The sequence below is a fragment of the Tyto alba genome, unplaced genomic scaffold (genome assembly GCF_018691265.1).
Source record: "Tyto alba isolate M040663 unplaced genomic scaffold, T.alba_DEE_v4.0 Super-Scaffold_3, whole genome shotgun sequence".
NCBI lineage: Eukaryota > Metazoa > Chordata > Aves > Strigiformes > Tytonidae > Tyto > Tyto alba.
Window position 1 is genome coordinate 14,467,181 of NW_024881304.1, and position 18,491 is coordinate 14,485,671.

At 41.6% G+C, this 18,491-nt stretch overlaps 1 protein-coding gene across 12 annotated transcripts in view; it reads left to right on the forward strand.

Annotated features, from left to right (window-relative positions):
• Nucleotides 1–18,491, forward strand: part of MITF (melanocyte inducing transcription factor) — a 112,091-nt gene that overhangs the window by 39,165 nt on the left and 54,435 nt on the right. Inside the window, exon 1 of one of the 12 annotated variants that reach the window (XM_032985710.2) lies at nucleotides 2,787–2,839. The exons of 9 other annotated variants lie outside the window; for them this stretch is intronic. Coding sequence is in view for 2 of the 3 variants with exons in the window: in XM_032985707.2 (XP_032841598.2) it covers nucleotides 15,089–15,144 (56 nt within the window). In the remaining variant the exon portion in view is untranslated. Of the gene's footprint in view, nucleotides 1–2,786; nucleotides 2,840–15,040; nucleotides 15,145–18,491 lie in introns of those variants that run through there. 2 more of the 12 variants (XM_032985707.2, XM_009964750.3) reach the window with 2 other exon arrangements.

The following is an 18,491-nucleotide window of genomic DNA, read 5'->3' on the forward strand; positions in this document are numbered from 1 at the left end:
TAGTATAGACCGCAAATGCTTGGAGAAAATGTAATAGGAATATTTGCTGTAGAATATGTGTAAAAGGATACAGAAACCCTTGCCTAGAGGTCAAACTATTGATAATTCGATTGTGCTGGTTATTGATCTGTATCACTAGTCTGACAGATGTATAGCTTTTGCAGAACGAGTTAATAATTTCTTGGTGTAATGCAAAATCAACAACCAGTTGACTTGAGCTGCTGAGCACGACCCCCATGGAAGGAGATGGTGCGCGATGCTGCTGCCCAGCTCCACGGAGCCTTCTTCCATGAACTGCTCTTTTGGACAAAGGCTGACCGGTAGCCATGCCTTCCTCTTTCCTTTCTACGTTGTGTGGAGCTCTGATGAATGTGTTAGCACTCATGTCGTTGGCTGTTCCCTTTTTTTAGAAACAAATCTTACCCACAGTAACTCTATATCCACAGTGAGTAATGGAGAAATCATTGCTCGTTAATGATTCACTTACAGGTTCCTGTATTGCTGTTGCTCAGTCACTTGTGTTGCTGTTGTCTACAGAAGTATTGCTCAGACAAGCACTCAGACCTGATTTTCATAGTTTCACTAGGGTTATTGTAATGACAGGGTGGTGGGTATCTGCCTTTAGTTACTGAACATCTGGTCCAAAGTGTATCACTCCAGAGCTGGTCCCAGTGGTGCTCTCAGCAGGCATGTAGAAATTCTGTGCCTTTGAACAGTGCAACTACTTAAAAACTACCTTTAATAGTTGTTTTTTTTTTGGTTTCCAAAGCTATGCTTGGCTTTTTGCTTAAAGACTAACTCATGATTTACCCATCCTGCTGTGTGTACATCTTGTACACTAAAAAGGTTAAATACTAAACTTTGCTTTTGCATTTTGAAACTTATTTTCCAGTAAAGTTCTCAGCGCAGCCTCTCCAAAGTGTTTGCCTTCTGTGTGTATGCTTGGTGATCCGCCTCCTTGGGAAGTGTGTGTGCTTTGCTGCTGCAGTTATAGTAATGGTGCATCTAATAAAGGAGCAAAAGCAAACTTCAACGTTTAAGTAACTCAGTTGCAGAAACAGAGTCCTGAATTAGATGCCTGGGGTCATCAAGTCCGGTTCTTTGTCTTTGTCGTGCCTGTCATATCCTCCCTAGGCTGATTGAGTTATGCAGACGAAGCTTGCCTAATAATTCAGCTTCCTATTTTGTAACAGTCATTATTGTAAGCTGTTTCATGGTGCCATTGTTCAAATAAACTGAAAAAAAAAAAAAAAAAAAAAAAAGCAAAAGGGCTCACACAAGAACAAGAGGATGCTTTCGCTGCTTCTGGCTTGGTGACTTCCTGTAAAAAAAACACTTGCCATGCAGTGCTTGGGATTATTCAGCAACAGTCAACCAATAATAGAAATCAATAAGCTAAAAAGCACTGGAAGCTCTGAGATGTTAACAGTATGAAAATGCTATGGCCTGACTTTTAAACATTCAATATCTTTTTTTCTTGATGTCTACTCGCCTTCCAGCATGGGTGGCCAAAGCCCAATGGCCCAGAGTGATTTCCCAGGAGCATCCTGCAGGCTAAGGGAGGCCCTGGGCTTGGCGGTGCTACGGTTCCATCCAAGCTCGGTGTGAAAACCTGCGTGCCAGACCAGGGGAGCCGAGAGGCACAGCCCCTGCTCGGCCCCGGGTGCGAGCACGGGCGGTGGGAGGAGGAGGAGGCTATCGCAGGTCCTGGGCCAAAGGGGGTGTGTAGTGTAAGGCGCCATCATGTAGAAGCATGACAGACTTTCCTGATGCAAGACAGTTACTTTTATTATTTTTAGGGGTTCCTGTAATTGATTTGATTCTAGGGAGAAAAATCAGAATTTTTTAACAAAAGTATTTTTTGTGGTGTTTTTGTTTGTTTGTTTGTTTTTGTTTGTTTGTTTGTTTGTTTATTTCCTTTACCAGTGGTTGGCCAGGTCAGAGTTTGTGCAAGCAAAGGCTTTCTTGTCATCATTCTCCTACTGTCATTTCACAGCAATGGCTTCATACCGTCTCCATTTTCTTCCTCGCCTGTTGCCCTTCTCCACTTTTGCTTCCCCGCACGCTGCCCTTTCCCTCCCGTCCCCGCTGTTTGCTGCCGGAGCAGGGCAGGATCTGGCGGTGATGTGCCAGTGTGCGGGCAGGGAGCCGGGAGCTCGGCCTGCCAAAGCACCTTTGCCTCTCTCACTTCATAAGCTCCGGGATGTCACATACCAAAGAGCTCAGATCTGTGTTTGGGTTTAAGTTTGTGCAAAAAGTGGGAATGTCTCTGTTCAGATTTTGGTTTTTTTTTTTTTTTTTTAATTAAATTGAACTTGTAATGTTTAAAATGAAGGAGCATAAAACCTGATTATTTTTATTTTTTCTTTTTTTATGAGGGATGCCCCTTCAAAAAGCCTGAGATTGCTCCACATTGTGTTGATGCACATAAATTGTTCGAGAGACCTGGGCCTAAGCTCGTATGGGAAACGGCACTGGATCAATGAAAGAAAACATTCAGCAATGTGCATTTTATACAAGCATTTAAACTTTTTTTTTTTTTTTGGTTTTGTTTAGTAATAAAAGGAACAAAGCTATTATTAGTGACCATGGGCTTGGGAGTTTGCTAAAGCAGCAATAGTTACTCATCTGTTTTCATTTGCAGAAGTATTCTAACAAAGGCAGCCACAAATGCAGCGGCAGGGTTAGGAGGTGGATGGTAGGAGTGGAAGTGCAGTTTCTGGAAGCCGGTGCTTACTAAGACCTTTCTGTCTAGTCTTGGTTTTGTGGCCATCAGAAGTGCAGTTCCCGGTGAGCTCTTGCCTTGCTGGATCGAAAAGCGAAAGAATGAATCCCCTGGGTAAGTTCTCAGTGCTTTTTCTTCTCTATGCTGCAGCAGAGCTGTACAGAGCAATTGTCACTTCTGGTGCCAGCACGGGGTTGCATTTGCACGTCAGCTCATGCAGCTGCCTTGCAGGAACTGGAGAACAGTGTTGTAGGATTTTTTTTTTTTTCTTTTTTTTCCCCTGCTCCCTCCCCTCCTGGCCCAGGTAGGAATAAAATTAAGAAATTACCTGATTTACAACAACAAAAAATCCGAACCCACACCGGGTGGTAAATGTCTCCTTGCTCGTTTCTTTTTCTTCTACAAAACAGCCGAACAAGCATGCATAACACCTTCGTATGTGCTTTAATGGCCAGCCAGCTGCTTCATGGTTTGCTCCGATGCAAATGCCGTTGACTGCAGAACCAACACTGTACGTGGTGGGGTCCACACTGCCCTGCGACTGCCGTTTCCTCAGATGCAGTAACGGCAAAGTGAGTTTTCAGCTGAAAATGCTGTAGTCAAATACAGTCTGTGCCAAAAGAGCATTAGTCCATGGGAAGTAAGAATTAAATACTCCTATTAATTTCCTTGGGTTTGGGACAGTGTCCCAGCTAAATTTGATTATGATGCACTGAATGTGTGCTTGAATTTAATGTTGTAATTAAATGCTCAGTGAAAGTTGCTGTCTAATAATCTCATTAAAATCAACCTCTTTTTCTCCCCAGTCCTGCAGCAGTTAGGAATCTGACCTTGCACTATGAGTTTAAATCCGAAGGTTACTACAACAAATACCATGAGAAATATCGTGAATAAGTAACATAAACTTTCTGAGGTAACTTTCAGAAATTGCTGTTTGCTTAGATGTCTGTATGCTGAAAATATGGACTTAAAACCATGGAAATGCAGAAGACCTAAATGGAAAGCAGAGATGGAGAAGTAAAACTCTTGTTTGTGCATAGAGATCTGTTGGGGCAGCTGAGCCACAGCACAGAAAGTTCCAAGTATTTTTCTAGTGTCTGAAATGATATTGTCTGTGGTTTTTAGATAACAGATAAGCAAGGGAGGAATAATTGAGCTGCTTTATCGGGCTGCTTACAGAAACTTGAAATTTAGCATGATAGTTGAATAAAAAGTCTTATCTATATTTACGGTTGTTAATGGTCAGAAACTGCCATTTAAGAGGACAGATTAAGTAATTTGTATTAAAATTGTAAATATATCTCTTTTTTTTTCCCCCTGGATTTAATAGAAACATTTTTTCAAAAAACATACCTTCCCTATTCACTACATGAAATAATATTTTTCTTTCAGATGCCAAACTGTTGGGAGTAGACTGATAGAATAGGAAGAGTGTTGCCCTTGGTGATATTTTTACAGAGGGCATTAAGCAGGGCTCTTTCCTTCCAGTTTTCTTTCTTTTTTTTTTTTTTTTTTTTTTTGGTTAATAAAGGTTTTGCAAGCAGAATAAAATATTTAGACTTAAAAGTTTGGAATGACCTGGCACTAAAAGGAACAAAGAAACCTTCACGCTTTTGAAACAGGCTTCTGCACACAGAACTTCAGTTTGCTTGGTTTTCCTCCATGGCAAACAAATTTTTGAAGTTTACTTTGGCAGTAATTCATACCACCATTATGTTAAATAGGAGTGGAAGGATGTTTCCAAGCAGCATGTTGTTTTACTGCTATGCGGAAATACAGTTTTAAATCTGTTTTCTGTAGGTACTTTCATTTGGTGGGTTTTGGTTTTCTTTCATTTCCTTGTTTTCTTCCCATGCATCTGAACGTTCCCAACGACACTGAAAATAGTTATATTCATGTTTTTAATTGAAATGAGGCAAGTATATGATTTAGCCATTCTGGCTTGAAGTTCACTGTTGAAATTTTTATGTATGTGAAATGTTAACCAATACAAAAATGCATGCAGGGTGGGTCCCACCTTGTATTTGCATATTTGATTTATTAGTTCCAAAGAGTTTTACTGCATTTAATCTCAAACTAAGGTTTATAAAGATGGGCTTTGCTGTAGAAAACTTGTTTTGCTACTCTAGTTACGATGAAAAACACTGTTACAGAGAAGCTCTCATCTATTGCTTCTTGGAGGGTAGTACTTGGACAGTTGGTAAAATGATACCACTGTTGAACAATACAGTGAGAAAATGATAAATTGGTTAGAAGCTGGGTTTTTAAGCTGCTACAGCTGAATCTGGAGCATTCTGGCCAATTTCCAACAAAACTGACTACGTCAGTTTTTTTGGAGCATGGTCTCTGCATGCCTGCTACCCCAGGTAAGCAAGATTGGGGGTTACACCATTTTGTTCAGGGTGGGAGAGCATCAGTACAAGAGAACGATTTTGGAAAATGGGTCTTGTCTTATCCATGAGTTGTCCCTGTAGTAATATGTCCTTACAGTAATAGATTTGGAGTTGCCGTGGTTCAGTGAGTGGTTTGGGGATTTTTGTGGAGTGGTTTTGTTTTGAGGACACTACTCAGCTTATTTTTCTTAAGCTGTGTTGGAAGTGCCATGGTCTTCTAGAGGTGAATCAGACCATTCCTACCAACTTCAGCCTGTTATTTGCACGTGGGCATGGAGAGGGCTTTTCATCCTCCCAAACTATGATCTTCTGCATTCACTGGAATCACAGTAGCCTTTTATTGACTTTTTTTATGGCACTATATTGAGGTTTTCCTTAAAATAAGGAAGGATACGACTTAAGTAATAACTGTAAAGCTGTTTTATTTCTTGTAAAACTGCTGGTATCAGTCTTGAGTGGATCCCTTGCTGGTAGTTGCTGATGCTTTATCTGCCATCCTGTTCTGGGCCACTATAGTACCAAGGTCTTGGACCTGTTTGAAAACCAAATCCCTTTGGCTTGGGAACAGCATTATTCTGGCTGATTTTGCAATCTTCAGTTTACCTGGTGCTGGTTCTGCAGAGGTGTGTGGTGGGATGCATGGTGAAATTTGGTTTGACTTTTTTTTTTTTTTTTGCCTTGGGCTTTTTTGCTCTTATTTCAGAGAATTTTTTTAATCCCAGTCTGGAAAAATGTAATGTGCTGGCTTTTTAGTAGCACTAAATTCTTGTTAGATTTTTAAAAACTCATACATAATCGTTCCGATATCAAAGACTTCAGTTCCAAAGAACTTGTGTATGGACTTAATCATTAGAACATATTACCTAATGCATTTGATCTGCTTCATTTTTTTTTTCAATGTAACGTTTTCTATTTAACATTGTTGTGTATTTTGTAGATCGTCTCCGTTTTCCCCCAATTATTTTTAAAAAACAACTTTAGCAGCATGAGCTAATGGATCTTTAGAAAGCGCTTGCTCTGCCAGACAGGAGGATGTTTTTCAGGCTGCATACTTTGGTTTTGAGTACTTATTAATTATTACTTTTTTCAGAATAAATTAGACTGTATTAAAAGAGCACTGGAGGCTGAAGTTCTTTGTTCCCAGGCTGGATATAACATGGCCAGTGAAGATGTTTTCATTCTGTTCCACTTCGGAACTTCAGTGCAAATTTTGGATGGCAAGTCCAGGAAATTGAACAGTCACGGGATGCCAAGGGTTTGGGTTTTTATGCTGCTGTAACAGACTGAAAGGGTGGTTCTCTGCTAAACTTGAGAGTAGGTGTTGCAAGAGCCTGGCAGGGTCACCTGCAGTTATGTCTTGTGTTGCTTGTCATTGCCAGGTAAGAAAACGAAAGACGCATGATTGTTGACTGCAGAGGATGGATGATGCTGGGTTTTAGAGATGTGGTTTCACGTCCTGTCTTTACTGCCCAGGCTGTGTGTCCCCAAGTCAATCCCCTAAGAGGCTCTGCTCAAAATCCTTGTGTTGAAAGTCATTATGGGTGATGGCACCTTTGTCAGATATGTGGCTGTTGTACTCTTCAGCTGCTGTTTTGTCTTTGAAAGATGTCCTTAAATCTGCTCTTGATTAAATCTCTTTCTCTGCATGCCTTCTGTCTACTTTAAGTTGTCTCTTTCTGTAGTAGATATTTCTTGGTTTTTAAGCTTGTATTGGGGAGGACCCTTAATCTTTGGGTTATCAGTTTTTGTTTGGGAGAGGAAGAGGCAGGTGAGCTTCTATAGCTTAGCCCATACAGCCTGGTAGTTTAAAGCATGAGGGCTCCAGCTTTCCAGGATGGCAGAAAGTCATGGGCAAATGGAGGTGTGGTGGTAAGATCCTTGAAGGTAAATTGGCTTAATTCTCCTTACAAAGCAAACTCCCTGGAAGGGAATGTGAGTTTTCTTCCTCTGTCAAAGTCTGCTGTAACTTATATGCATGTTATAAACATCTTGACCTGAAAACTACTTAAATTGACTGACCAGTTTTGTCTGTCCAGTGTGGACTGGTAGAGGTACCCCCAGGCTAGTCAGGAAGCCATTGCCTGGAAACCAGGGAGGCTGCCTAGGAGAAGTAAGGATAGTAGGTGTGCCTTGTATTTGTTCTCTTTTTTTCATTTTGTTCTTCAGCTGAAGAAGCAAATATTTTTGCTCAAAACTGGCGACCTACTTGATTTAGTCAAAACGCCTTGACGTTGACTCTGCAGACCAGTTAAACTGAATAATGTGGCATGGTCAACAGAAAATAGGCACCGAGGCTGATCATTCTGATGTGAATGAATAACAGCTTTTCCTTTTCATCACCTGCTCCCACAGTTTTCTAACTCTAGCTTTCTTTTGCGCTATTATGTCAGTTATTTGTACTGCTTGATGGGAGTTTTTGCCTATTTAAGAAATAGTGACTTGGAGGAACTTTTGCATGACAAAAATGACCTTTATTTGGAGCCTATTTTCAGACCTTTTCCTACTGTTAGTACTTGAAGTTAGTCTTATCTGTCAACTTACTCCATTTGAATGTGTGGCTGCCCCAAATTAAGGAAGCACAGGACCGCTCTGATCTCTGCATGGTTCAGTGCAGGAATCCGGGGAATAGTGTAGCAGCCAGCCACAAAAGGTGGGGTTAGCTGAACTGTAGTCACTCACTTGCAAAGTGGTGACATAGGCACTCAAGTTATTTCTAAATTAGTTAGAAAGGAGGGGTTGCATTTTTGAGGTATTATTTACTGCTTCGGTTCAACACTTATGAACTTTGGCTCACTCAGCTGGGCTAACGTGGGAGAGGATACGGACAACGGCATCCCCAAAGGTGGGGGCGAGGGGGAAGAGAGGATTTCCAAGAAATTGCAGCACAATGATTGCTGACATTCGCTTTCCAGCCGACCCAGTGTGCCAGATAGGAGGAATGTTTTGTTAGGGTCTGAAAAGGCTGGTAGCTCTAGCAGAGCATCTTTGTTTTGGTGGGACCTGCTGAGAAGCCTGTTCAAGCTAGCATGCTCGCCTTCCAGGATTGTGTTTGACCATGCTGATTGGTGTGAAGGCAACGGCTCCTGTTTTGTGCAATACTGTAGTCCAGTGCTACTTCAGGTCTGTATGCGCTGCCAAAGCGTTTGTCTTTTCCTGCATCTGTCCTGTTGGAGCCTTTGGCTGGAGGGCATCTTCTGTGGCCTGTAATTCAGTTACTGGCTCCTTTGTTCCACAGTGACCTACTTTGATTAGGCAATGAGTCTTTATCTGTAAAGAAGCAAGTTGTTCCTTTGCCAGTCCTCCAGTTGGAAACTGTTTCAGGACTGGACTTCTCAGAATGAGACTGTTGGTACCAATTTAATCGTGTTCATAGCTGGTTTATATCGCTTGGTGAAATGCCAGGGTTGTTCTCTCCTGGGTGTTTGTTTCTCTGCTGTATTTATAGACAGCAACACTCATCTCCGTCAACCTCCATTTTGTGAGATTAAAATGCCAAAGTTTTCTTTAGCTTCCCACTATAGAGTGGGCTCTTTTTTTCTCTTGTCACTTCATTTTCAGGTCCTTGTGCTTGAGCAGAGGTTCCCAGGCAGGAGTCCTTGCCCACAAGGTCTTACACAGACATCTGGTACTACGGGCACTTGTGCTTCTGCATCCTCTCTGGTATTACCTTGTCCGATAGAGCCTCCGGCTGCTACTTTTTACTTCACACTTGTGTTGCAGTGCTGGCCTCCTGTGACATGAGGAGTGACTCAATCCCCTGGGCTCTCCTCTGTCCCATTGAGTTTAAACTCATCATAGAAGTACTGATGATGGACCATATCCTGTTGTGCTTTGAAACATCCTAATGGAGTTGTGGCAGCTCACCAGAAGGATGAGCTGTTTCTCCTGAACTATGTTCTAAAACAATACAGACCAAATCCAGCAGATAAAAGTCAAGGGAATTTTACTTTAATCAATTAGTTGTTTCCCAAAAGTGTCAGTGGATCCACGTCTGGAGCCTTAGCAGAGGCATTAGGTACAGATGTTTCAGATTACTAGAGAGGAGACAGTTTTGAAAGAAAAAAAGTGGGAATATGAAGAGGGATCCAGGAAAGCCAGTGAGCAGTTTGGGTGTGTAATCTGGTAATAAGCTTAAATGATGACCATTTATAATGAGAAAAAAAGCAATGTAGTTTTAATGTGGTATGAACTCAAGGCAGTGCCTTATGGTCATAGTAAAAGCTGGTAGAAGTTGCAGCATAGTTCGGGATTTGGATTTGTTGAAATCTTTTATTCTTTGAAAACGACAAAACAGTGCTCGAACGAGGGATTAAGGGGGGCGGGAGGGGAGCAGGACCAGGGTGGGCATGGTGGGAGCTTGCTGGGTATCGGGGTGTTCCTGGAGCCGTTGCGTTCACGCTCCGGCCGGCGTTTCACCCTTTGCCTCCTCACCCTTTTCATCCCGGGCTCGGAGCGGTGCCAGGTGCAGGCTGGGGAAGCAGGGACAAAGCTCCATCTAGTGTAGAAAGGGAGAGGTCGGGAAGCTGGCAAAGTAAGAAGAAATCCTGTGGAAGATGGCTTTCCCTAGCTCAGGCATGGCTTTGTAGAGTTTTTTTGGTTTGTTTTTTTATGGTAACTTCTGAATAGGATTGCAAACTCTTTGACTGTGCAAGTGTTAATTGAGTAACTTTGGCACCCTGACAGCTGATGCTCATTTTCTGTACCCTGGCTTATATAGAGGTTAATACCAGCTTTAATACAATTTGAAGTAGTCTGTAATGTCAATTCTAGGCAAAACTAAATACGCATTCTTCTATTAAGATTTAGAATTGTATAGCCAAGTTACAGCTCTCTGAAGAGAAGGGGCGCAGAAGTGTAACGATGTATAAGGTTAACACTTCTAAGGCAAAATATCTTTTGACTCTTCCTGACTGATTTGTACTATCTTAAACTACAGTAAGTGGTAGATAATATGAGTATAAATGGGCAAGACATTTTATTACCTGCTTTTGAAAACAAAACAAGAATAATAAATCATCTTGTTTGTTCTGGAAGTTGCTAAAAATAGATTTTCCTTTTTTCTTTCTTTTTTTTTTTTTTTTTTCTCCTTGAGTACTTGGAAAACCAGTTGCAGTTCCTGAATGTGGCTTTGAAGCAGCCTTTCTAAAAGGATGGGAAAAAATATTTTCAGTGTATTAGGCACATATTGGCAATGCTATCAAACGGCTACTAAACTTCTGAATTTAGCAAATGGTTGTTTGGCAAAAACAGGCTCCTACAATTTAGTCCAGATTTTTTCTGTGGATAATGAAGAAAATATATTTTCGTTTTCCTTAATCCATTTATGATGTCCCATTCTTCTCCAAAAATATTCTGCTTGTCCTTTTACCTGTAGCACCTCTTTCTACAGTGCAGTGCCAGAGACCACTTGGTAGAATTTGTCCCTGCCTGCAGTGGTAGCTTCTTTGTGGGAAGTTGGCATCAAGCACCTGTGGGGGTGTTTGTTGTTGTTTTGGGGCTTTTCATAGTTTCTAGCATATTGGGAATCTTGGGGATTCTTCCTGCTGGAGGAGTATCAGGAGGAATAGAAGAAGGTGAGTGAAGAGAAGGTGAACTTTGTATCTGAAGTGGTAGGTCTAGGTGAGGGAGGTGGTTTTTAGTGCTAACCTCTCTGAACCTAGAAGCCAAAGAAATAGGAGGGTCATTTTGCTCCCAGCAGAGTGTTTGCCAAGCATTTGTTTTGCAGAAACGTGAAAGCTGCTACCAAGTCCAGGCTGAGAGGTGTTATAATACAGCTTTTTAGGGACAGCAACGCAGTTGACGACTGGGCTCCAGCAAGTCTGGAACTGTACATCATTTCCAGGTGACTTTGCTGCAAGTTTATAAACCTGGTTAACTAATATAGTGCTTTATAGGTGTCTGCTGTAGCCTAATATAACAGAAGGTGTGAATTGCGGCTCTCTACAGTATTGGTGGGTGCTCCTGCAGGTACTTTGCCAAGGTCATGAATGCTAAATAAACCAGATTAAACAAAACCCTGTTGCGGGAATTCATGATTAACTGTAGTCTTTGCAGGATTTATTGGTTATAAACTAAACGCCTGCTTTTTTTTTTCTTTTTTTTTTTTCTTTTTGTCCTAGTAACTAAGGCAGATGTGAACTTCAAGTCCGGTGAAACATTTTTTTGGCTCTTGCCACTGTTTACATGATTCAGGAGTTTGCAGCAGGAGTTCCACAACAAATATAGCTTTGAACAGAAATAGCCATTCAAGTGCTATGCTTCTGGCAGTGCAGAAGAGATTAAGAAAGTCAAATAGTTTTGAGTTGGCTGCTTTTTTCCTTTTTTTTTTTTTTTTTCTTTTTAAAAAAGAAGCCAGTAGCTGTAATGTATTTTGAAAAGAAGTAGTATTCCTGAAGCCAGTTACATGGACAGCGTGTCTTACTTAGTTATCATTAAACTGTAAACCATGGACCACGCTGAACGGTTAGCCTTTTTCTAGAACTGCAGCAGCTGTATTAATTTTTGAGAATTTATTTGGTTGCATAAAGTTATTTCTGAGGATTCTTCTTGATGTCTCCTCTTTGAGAAGAACATATGTTTTTTAGATGCAACATAAGAAAGATACAGAACAAAAGAGTGATTGCAAAATGAAATTAATGCTGTGTATGAGCAGGGCTGTATTTGAGGTGTTAAGAAAAGACTTATGAATGGATTAAAGAGGATCTTTCTGTATATACTTTGACGCTTTGAAATCAGAAAGTATAAATATTGCTTGCATGTTTTTATTTTGAGTGAGATGTCATTCTGTATCATGTTTTTGATATTTCATTTATTTACATGTGACCCCAAGTTTAAGTAACTGGTTTCCTCTTCCCCTCTCTCTGGTGTTCATGAAGAGTTTCTAGCTAGAAACAAGGTGCAGAATTTTTTTTACAGGGGCAAAGGGGGAATGGCCAGAAAAAGTCCCTGAACATGCCAGTTCCTTAGTACTCCAGCCTTCAAATCAATACTGAATATTTCTGTGAAAGACTGTAGTTCATATAGATGTCATGAACTTAAAATAGAATTTTTAGCTGTTGGATGTCAGATGGAGAGGTTCTCTACTCAACACTTGCACTGACCTATGCTGGCCATCTTCTGCAGCTGCAGAGTAGACCCCGAGGTGTTCTGATGTGACCCACAGCGTACGCCCAAATGTTGTAAGCACACAGAAACCATACACATCTTGGGAAATCCCTGAACGGGGCGTGGCAGGGATTTGGGATAGGTACTTGGGGACAGAGGGACCTTATTGCTGGATGGGGCTGTACAGAGGATGCTGCTGGATCCTGTGGTAGCATAGCAGTGGTACCTGATGGACTCCTGGGGTTTGCTTTCTCCAGGAGCCTTGGTTTGGCATTACCCCATGTAAGGGATGTTGTAGGTTACATTAAATGGCCTAAGCGAGGGAAGTGAAGGCTGTCTTTTCTCTAGCTGTTTGCAGTTAAGCAATTCCTCTAGTGAACGACTGTTTTAGCCTCATTAGCAAGTTTGTAAACATCACTAATGCTTTCTTACATGGACAGCTGGAGCTTATCCCACCTTCCTGTCTGTGCTGTACATACCCAAGGCAGCAAGACTGGTACATCTGTCCTGCAATTGCAAATTGCACTTGCAGTGTAAATATCCAAATGGTTGGTAAAGTAACTTGCTGCATAAAGGTTTTTTCTGCCCGTGTCGTTCCCCCCACCCCATTGTTCAGCCTGCCCAGTAAAACAATCTTCTTTGCCTCAATAACTCTTCCACAAATAGCCAAAAATGTAGAACTATGCGCAATGCTTAAGGACTTTAAAATTGAAGTCTGTTTAAAACCTGTGGACGCTGAGGAATTAGTTTCTGCAGTCTGGAGAGTTGCTTTGTTAGAAAAGTTGCTAAAGACACTCCCTGATCTGATCAGGTCCTGTAATGAACAGCTAGTGTTGCCGCTAGAGACTGAAGTGGGAGTTTGCATAATATGTGTCCAAGATTATTTTAGTGTTAGAGTTACTGCACTGGTGCGTTAGGTGGTGTTTGTTCCCCTGCACCTAGTATTCACTGTAACAAGCAAGTCCTACATGCTGGTAACGCCAACCTAACACATACTGAGCTCAGAATTCACTTTGTGGTTTTCATTATGACTCTTTGGGGTTCTTAATCATTTAAAGCAAATCTTCCATAAACACTTTCCCTTTTGCTTCGGAAGATCTTGGTTGCTCAGCATACCAGAATGAGGATGTCATCTACGTGAGATGAGGCTTCAAGCTGCCTCCTCGTCTTTGGAAAGTGTTGAATGGCACTGTAACACTGGAGTCAATGAGCAGAAAACCTCAGATGAGCAGAAGGATTTAGGCTGGGAATTGCTGGGTCATTGTAAGCCTTGAGGAGCGCGGTGGCTTTTTGGCTGGGAGGGAATCTGAGCATGTGGGTGACCGTACAAGCTGTGAACACGACGTGGTCGAGTCTTGTTTCCCGCAGGGCTGCCTCTGTGAATAAACTTGCTATCCAACTATGTAAGTGATAGGTAATTTCTAAACCAAGATATGGTGGAAAGGTGATGTGAAGTCAGATCTGGGCACTATGTAGTTGCAAAGTATCAAAAAGTGCGGTGATCATACGTCACCTTCCCTCTTGGCGACCATGTTATCTTCTCTATTTACCCAGATAAAAGAAGGTAAATTCTGTATTACAAAATCAAGAACTACAGAGGTTATTAGTGGAGTGTTATCAGTTCGCTTTTTCTTTTATCACCTCTTGGTTGTTTTAGTTATCTGGCTTTTTTGTTTTGCAAATGTGTGTAGAGCTCTTTAGAGAGGGAAGTACCCATAGAGGTGGTGTCTGGAAAATGGTTCAAAAAGCCTTTGACAAGGTCAGGCTTCCAAGTGAAAGACAGATCTGCCTCACGCCTTTTCTCTCTCTCTCTTTTTTTTTTTTTTTTTTTTTTTTTTTATAGTAGTAGTAGTATCTTGTCTAAGTTTGTGATGGCTTTGAAAGTTTGAGGAAGACCACTAAACCAATATTGGGTAATCAAGTCAGCTACATTTTAAATTCCTTTAACCCTTCATGGAATACTTTTGGGAGCTTGAGGTCTTTGTGTGTGTAGGTATCTTCATCTGCCTCCTCCTTTTCTGCCTGAGGGGTTCAGCCTGTTTGAGCAGAGGTGAAACTGGGGAAACAGTGTGTACACCATCACATCTAGTCTCCGCACCGTTACAGATGCACATGTAGCTTTTGTGAGATGCACCTCCAGTGGTTCCTAGGTGGAGGTTCACCTAGGTGAACCTTGAAATGTGAAGGAGTTACGTCCCAGAAAACAAATTTGTCTTGAACCCACCCTTTCCCTTCATCTTTTTGGTGATAAAGATCGTGAGAAAACTGCGCCGTTACAGACAGCTCTTATCCACTCCTCTGTTGGCTTAATGGCCTGATCACACCCCTTTTAATTAATGAATGGGAGAAGTGCTTTCAACGCCAACCCGCGTCTTCCCTTTCTCCCAGACCTGCAGCAGGCTGGCTGTCCGCGGGACGGCGAGGGTGGAACAGCCGCCGGGACACGGGGCTGCGGGTCCCGCTCAGCCCCACGGTAGCGCCGGGCATTTCTCTGTGCCCGCTGCAGGACCCACACCTTGCTCCAGGCTCTCCCCATCAGGAGTTTGTGCATTCCTGTCATGCAGGTGAGGCAAGACGTAGCGAGATGCTGACTCTGACCATCTGGGCTGTTTCGGAGTCTTTTCGTGACATCTGAAGGCCTTGTGCGTGGCTGTCTCAGCACCCCCTTTTTCTCTTCTGCTCGGTAGGTGCTGGATTGCACAGGTCTGCAGTGCCGGCACTGCTGCCCGTGTTGCTGCTCCGTGGGGATTGGAGTTGCCAGGTCCTTATCTGGAGCCACCCCTAGAGACACGGCCGGCCAGGACACCGCTTGACTTTCACCCGAGGGTGCTCAGCAAAAGCCCTCGGACACGAGGGAGGGGAAGAGATGGAAGCTGTTAGAGTTCAGATGTTCATGCCCTGCTCCTTTGACAGCTTCTGTCTGTAAGTGGCGCTTTCCCGGAGCGACGGCACCGTGAGCAGATTGCGTGATTGATTTGTTGTGATGGAGGTTGTGTTCTGGGAGTTAAAAATACCATGCTTGGGAGCTGGCCACTGTCTTCTGCAGAGCCACAGGAGCTGTGGCTGACCGTCTGAGTTAATGGTGGTGATTTTCAGGAGGGGAAGACTTGTAAAATACTCCATGTTTAAAAAGAAATATAAATGTGTATGCATATATCTAGCTAGCTAGATATCTCCTTCTGAAATTTCATGGCAAACACACATATTTGGGGTAATGGAGGTTTAGTTTAGTGCATTATAGTGATTATATAGAAGTCTGAAGCTACTCTTGGCTTGCAATTATACATTTCCCTTTTAAAAGGAACTATAGTAAAGGATTGTAAAATGTGACCTTTGTGGCTTCTAGATTGAACCTCTTTAGTTTTACCTTGTTCCTTAATCTGGTGGTAATCAAACTTTCCAAGCTATACTGGAAGCTGTGTCCCCAAGTAAATGGGCATTCAAGCAGATCAACTTATGGCATTTTATTAAGTCAACACTCATGCAAAAGCCACCTCCAGAGCTTAATAATTATTTACTGAGTGCTCCTGGGTCATGAGAGAGGTTTTCATTAAGTTCAGAAAGCATTATGTTCAGCAGCTTGTGAAGGTGTGTTTTAAAGACAGGAAGAAAAATGGAAAACTACTAAATGGTGTACAGCTACTTAAAAAAATTCTTAGCTGAGGTTTAAATGAAGTGCTTTGTGTAGTTGTTTTTTGTTCTTTTTTTTTTTCTTTTGTTTTTGCTTGGATTTGTTTTTGTTTCTTCTTTTTTTTATAAAACAAGTGTATCCACTGGATTAATTCAATTTGTAATTCAGCCCTTAGCTCCTGGGTAGTAGATCTGCATGGTGGATGTTTGAGGGTTTTTTCCTCCTTCCCCCTGCTGACCAGGTGGACGCAGTGCACTCGGGTAGATGGATGGCTGTTGGATTGAGGGTTGTTCTGTGGGTGCAGCCCGTGGTGTAGGGTAAGCGGCACTGCGGCGGGAGAGCTGCTCTGTGCCGGCGAAGGTCAGGATAAGAAAGCACCCGAGGGACAGAAAAATATTTACCTTGATGGAGCAGACGTAACAGCGGGCAGTGTGTCTCTAAACGTGCAACCTTCAAATGAGGAAACCTTTCATATAGAGGCCTAAAACATAGTTCTTGCTTTATTATAAAAGCTGATAAAGGTCTCCACACCGTTTATGTAATTGCTGTGTCCTTGGCAAGAAAGGAGGTACAAGGGTGCCAACTGTTGGTTTGGTTTTGTTGGTGTGGGTTTTTTTTGTTTTTTTTTTTTTTTTTTTTTTTTTTTTTGTTTGTTTTTTAACATTGATACTTTAAGCACACCAGCCAGTTGGCGTGGTGAGTGGAGCACCACTGTAACCTGCAATAATTATTAAATTTTAGGAATGAAGTACAAAGTGCCCCAGAGAAAATGTCCTGGTAGTTTTCTTGTTCATAGAATCCCTTGCTTTAGCTGAAGATAGGGGAGAAGAGATCGTGTAGGGGGCTTTTTTGTTGCTTGTGGGTGTTTTGGGTTTGGGGTTTTTGGGGAGTAATGTGGCTCCCTCTTGCATTTTTTTTTTTTTAATTTATTTTTTTATTTTATTTTGGTGGTTGTTGCCCTTTCGTTGTCTGTCAGCCTTCTCTGTGGCAAACAGCAATGCTGGCTGGCAGGTTAGATGCTGCTAGAAGTGGTGTTGCTTCAGCCACACATTGTACTGGCAACAAAAAGTTTCTGAGGTTTTACCGCTTGGTAGAGAGACTGAAAACAGAATCTGGACAAATAAACTTCAGTTTTGAGGGAACTGAAGTGTCATTGAACAGAAGGGGTGTTGGGAGGAGAGCTGTGCAGTGGTTTCTTCTGATAATGCCTTCTGGAGGTCAGGCCAAGTATTTGAGTTATAACATTGGCAACCTCTCATCTGCTTGCTTTAAAGATCCGAATAGTTTTATGCTAATGTCAGATACTTACATGTGGATGGCTTTCTTTTCTCTATAAATAATTATGAATGGATTAAGGGTAAGAGGTGAAACACAAGCATTTAAATCCTGTGTTATTTCTTACCTCTGACCTCCAAGATCTGGTGCAGCTCAGTGGATTTCTTGAGGTTCTAAATCTGCTTTTCTTGACTGATTTCTGTGTGGACTAACCCATTAACAAACAGTTGACATAAACAGAGAAGAGCAACAGCCTCCCTTTTGTGTGCTGTTTCTCTGCTTGGAGCAGGGTAGTTAATGCTGCCCAGAACAAGTGGTTTAGAAAGTTCTTTTTTTTTAATGCTTTTTATTTGATTCTTGTTCATCTCTGTTTAAGGAAGCTTTGGGTTTGAGGAGAAGTTGGCCTGTGCTTTTACTTATTGTAATTTGTCTAAGAAACCTTACATTGGAGGCCTTTCTTTTTTCTTTATTTAAAAAAAAAAAAAAACAAACTTAAAACAATAATTGAAAAGCAAAGCTAAATTAAATAATTTTGTCCAGTCCAAAATGTCCAGAGAAGCTTCTTACCAAGTACATAGCTAATGCAAAATAGTATTTGTAAACGTGACAACTCATGTAAATAATGCAGGTGAACCAGAGAATTTGATCAATTTATAAGACTCTGAAAACAAAACTGACCAACAAAAGACTAGTTTGTCTTTTTGCCCAAGGAGACAAAGGTGAAATAATCAGTACACATCTGGGAAGGTAGATTAGGCTCTAAAAGATACGGTCTCTGTAATCTCTTGAGTTGATGGCAACAAAATCAAACTTGATTTTAATCTGATCAGTTGCTTTTTATTATGCAATGGCCATCTGCATCATAAATTATGGATGCAGCAACTAACATTTCCCAGGCATCTGTGCAAAGGATGTGTAATTTAAACTTATTTAATAAAACGTTATCACTTCATGATTAATTGGATTGGCAGATGACACTCATACCTAATAACTCTCAGTCTGTATTACACTATGCTTATTAGACTGCTAATGGATAACAGGTTTAGTCATATGTCAATTAAAAGGATGAGTCGGTTTCATTTATTGCAATTAGATGGTATCCATAAACCATGTTTGCAGGAAGTATCTAAATCACATCATGTATCAGTTGTGTGCGTGGGCTCTGTTACCAACTCTGCATAATCTGGGGGTGAATCAGTTCACGTATGAGAGTTTTGAATCCACATGTCCAGGTTCTGGGTCACACTGTGTTACATGGCACCGTGCTTGATGGTGGGAGGTCTGCCTGGGCAGCAGCATGTAAAGGTCAAGAAGCTGTACAAATAGGAATTTTCAGAACTCTTGATGAAGCCTTTAACAGAAA